This window comes from Epinephelus moara, chromosome 18 (genome assembly GCF_006386435.1).
Source record: "Epinephelus moara isolate mb chromosome 18, YSFRI_EMoa_1.0, whole genome shotgun sequence".
NCBI lineage: Eukaryota > Metazoa > Chordata > Actinopteri > Perciformes > Serranidae > Epinephelus > Epinephelus moara.
The window spans coordinates 40,188,902-40,193,182 of NC_065523.1; the positions used below are offsets into that span (position 1 = coordinate 40,188,902).

General features: G+C 41.6%; 1 protein-coding gene across 5 annotated transcripts in view; it reads right to left on the bottom strand.

Moving 5' to 3' along the window:
* Positions 1-1,212: 1,212 nt before the first annotated feature.
* Positions 1,213-4,281, bottom strand: part of LOC126405760 (integrin alpha-3-like) — a 28,345-nt gene continuing 25,276 nt past the window's right edge. For all 5 annotated transcript variants that reach the window (XM_050069661.1, XM_050069666.1, XM_050069664.1 and 2 more), the window contains 2 exons: positions 3,640-3,765; positions 1,213-2,562 (listed from right to left, as the gene is read on the bottom strand). In XM_050069661.1, coding sequence (XP_049925618.1) covers positions 2,377-2,562; positions 3,640-3,765 — 312 coding nt within the window. In that variant the 3' untranslated portion in view covers positions 1,213-2,376. The remainder of the gene's footprint in view (positions 2,563-3,639; positions 3,766-4,281) is intronic.

Below are 4,281 nucleotides of genomic sequence, written 5' to 3' on the forward strand. Positions count from 1 at the left end.
TGATATAATTTGTTAAATAATGTTAAGAATCATGTGTTTGGGAATCATTATTGGAGAGATTTGTGGTCCTTTAATATGTATATATTCAACATGCTTCAAAGAGTGAATTCATTTGTTTGTCAAGATAATGTAATCTGTTCTTTCTTTGTTTAGAACCATGGTATTCATCCTGCAACATCACAGAACCAACATTCACCCTGTGATTTAAAATAAATTGGATGATTGATTGCAACCCTGTCCTGGTGGTTTTGTGGCTCCAGTCAGAACTTCCATTCACTAAACTATACTATGACGTTTTATCACAATTTTGGACGACATATTATACTATGACGTCTTTTTGATGATTTTAGACAACATGCTATACTATGACGTCTTTTTGACGATTTTCAATGACATGCTATACTATGACGTTTTTTCATGATTTTGGACGACATGCTATACTATGACGTTTTTTCATGATTTTGGACGACATGCTAAACTACGACGTTTTTTCATGATTTTGGACGACATGCTATACTATGACTTTTTTTCATGATTTTTGACTTCACAATTTTGGACGACATGCTATACTATGACGTTTTTTCATGATTTTGGACGACATGCTATACTATGACTTCTTCATGATTGTTATGAACGTTATGCAGGTGGATGTTTCATGATCCAATGAAGTTAGAAGCGCTTAGGTGGTGTAGAATACATATATATATATATATATATANTTGAGGTGGCTATTTGATATATAACACACTGGGCAATAAGAGCATCCTTCTATCTATCTGAACGCTATTCAGTGGCTTGAAGCCTTAAACCACATCAAATAATGTTATGTTATGCAGCGCTTTATTCACTTAATTGAAGAGTTCATGACCTCAGGTTTGTGTCATATCCTGTTTATTCGTTGTGGTTTCTAGAGTCCTTACAATAGAAAATCTCTCTCCCTCCTCTCTCTCTCTCTCTCAAAAGACAATTATTGTTGTAGTAAAGCTACTAGTACAAAGTAGCCTGCCATAGATAAACTATCACCTCACTGTACAGGATTAAGTACAGCCTACTATAAAGTAGCTGCTAGCTGGAGTGGTCCAAACTGATGTTAAAATGCAAATATTTTTTTAGTCAAATAATGTGAACATTTTCTGCAGCATCACTCATTTCTAAACCTTGGCTACGGCCCTGAGTGAAAGTATCACAGACCAGTCAATTATGAAAAAATACTTTAATATCATCAACATACAGGAAACGCACTGACACACACACACACAGTTCACCACAGTGTTGACAAACCACAGCCAATCTGAACACGTCTGACGACTTTACACACAAACACATGCTGCTTCATGTGCTGTCACATATTTGACAATCATATAAAAGGCAGTGAGAGGCCACAGAAACAGCTCTGTAGAAGAGACGACTTCAAACTTCAACAGCTGGCTGATTATCTTGGATTTTTTAAATTAAATCCACAACAAAAAGTTTTTTTTCTTACAGGAGCCTTCAGCACCTAAAAGCAACACAAGTAATTTTCCTTAGTTTACAAGGAGCCCTGACAGGCAGCAGTTTAACACATCATCACGACACACTGACACATTAAACCTGTCGACACCGACCTCTGCTGCCATGTTTGGTTGTTAAAGGAGCATTCCACTTTTTATTATTGAGCCCTTTACCTATAAATCCTGATCACTTCCTGCTGATCAGTTTCCCAATAATTAATAAATCAATGTATTTATGTATTTTTTTTAGATTTACTGTTGTTTCCAGTCGACATCAAATCTGTCGCTTTCCAGCAGAGACGATACTGACGAAACATGTTTATAACTTTAAAACACTTGACTGACTCCTGGTAACTGTTGTTCTGTTGATCTGCGACAGGATCCGACTTAGAGGCCAGAAGGATGCTGGGAAATGCAGTTCACACACAACTCACACAGATATATAAAAAAACAACATATTAACAAGGAAAAATTCTAAAGACAAATAAATAATTCACAGAAAATCACGTCCTGTTGTTTACAAAAAAATATTTTAATTACACAAACTCTGAGCTGGAAACCTGGAAATTTTAATACAGACTGGACGGAATGTTAAGAGGTTTTCACATGACAGCACACAGGCAGTCCAGCAGCTGTTGGTCCCATTTGATCCGGTTCAGGGTGTGACGGTCCAGTTTGATCCGGTTCAGAGTGTGACAGTCCAGTTTGATCCGGTTCAGAGTGTGATGGTCCAGTTTGATCCGGTTCAGGGTGTGATGGTCCAGTTTGGTCCGCTTTGATCCGGTTCAGGATGTGATGGTCCAGTTTGGTCCGCTTTGATCCGGTTCAGGGTATGATGGTCCAGTTTGGTCCAGTCCAGGTTGGTTTCTATGGATACCTTCAGTTCTCAGAGTGTCTCAGTCCAGGAGGTGACCCAGTGTTTGGGCGATTTCCTGTTTCTGGACGAGGTGGCGTTAACTTGGATCAGGAAACCATCAGCATCTGTGCGCTGCTGCTGCTCGTCTTTACCCATAATCCTCCCCTGGTGGAGCGCTGTGGCCCGCCATGCCCTCCGACGCACAAAGAAACCACACTGCAGACAAAACACAGAAACCCTGAACGTCCAACAGAAAGTGTCTCACACAGATAAAAATACATCACAAAAGACATGGTAAAAAGAGGCCGACAGAAACTCAGATCAGTAAAGATCAAAAGAGTTATTGATCAGCTGATGGACAGGATGCAGAAGAGTCACAGCTGGAAGGAAGGAAGAAAGTGAGACCCCTCCCCCTCTGACTGAGAGCTGGGAAGAATATAGTCAGAAACCAGTCAGCAACAGTCAGAACATTCAGAAACCAGTCAGAGAATGTCATAAACCTGTGAGAAACAGTAACAAACCAGCAATAAACCAGTCAGAAAGTCAGACACCTGTCAGAAACAGTCAGCAACCAGTCAGTAATGGTCATCAACAAGTCAGAAACAGTAAGTTATCAGTCAGAAACATTCATGAACCAGGAAGATATAGCTATTAACTAGTCAGAAACAGTAATACAGTAGGCGGTAACAGTCATGAAGCAGTCAGAAACTGTTATAAATGACTCTGAAACAGTGAAAACTAGTCAGAAACAGTGAGAATATGTCAGCAACAGTCAAAAACAGTGAGTAACAAGTCAGTAACAGAAACCAGACATCAACAGTCAGAAACAAGTCAGAAACAGTCGAAATCAGACAGACAAAGTCAGAAACCTGCCAGAAACTGTCAGAAGCCAGTCAGCTACAGTCAGCTACAGTTAGAAACAGTCAGTCAGCAGCTGGTCCTTACAGCAGGGCTCTCTGGCAGTAGTCTGCCCAGCCTCAGTGCTCCTCGTGCAGCCTCTGGTTCTCAGATGGCTGGCTCTTCATGTGGGCTTTCTGGGTCTTTGCCTGGTACATCTCTCTGGTGCTGGCTCTCCTGAAGAAACCACACTGAACAGCAGGGAGCGACATAACGGCACTTTACCAACCAATAGGTGATGACATCGAAAATTAATGCTTTTATTGTGACAAGACAGCAAAACAAAAATAATCCCACATCTTTGATGAAGTAGGTCCTGAAACGATGAGCAGTGATGAGACAGAAACTTTGTGTGTACAGTTTCCTGTTGTTTTCTGATGGACGGCCTCAGTTTACCTTCCACAGCAGAAGGCAAATCACAGCCAGCAGTACGACCCCAGCCAGGACAGACACCACGATAATCCACAGGGGGGCGCTAGAGTCCACCTGCTGCCCTGGGTCTGGATAAATGTGGACTTCGATCTGCAGAGGAAGAACACTGTGATTCAGGAGGTAACACAGGAAACTCCAAACACCTGGGGCCTGTATCACGAAGCGAGGTCACCCTTTCCTGGGTTACCCAGACCTATCCTGGGTTGACTAACCCTAACAATGGCAATCAGGATAATCGGTATCACGACGCTGGATATCAACTCGGTAACTCAACCCAGGGTTGCTTTATCATGAGCCGTGAACGCGCACGCAGCGGACCAATCACAATCATGAGAGAAGCGCAGCGTCACTGAGCGTCAATGAGCGTCCTCACTGAGCGTCCTCACTGAGCGCCGTATGTGAGGAAAAAAAAAAAGTATTTCTCATGTGAGGATCAGAGATTAATTCTACTAAAATATGAGGAGGAGAAAAGCAACATTAGAGAAAAGGCCAACACCGTGGCAGCTGCAGGAGGAGGAAACATGCGTGGCAACGCATAACGGGATGAATAATGTTTAGTTTTAGTTTAGATTAGTTTATTTGCACATAATGTTAAAAACAGACAGT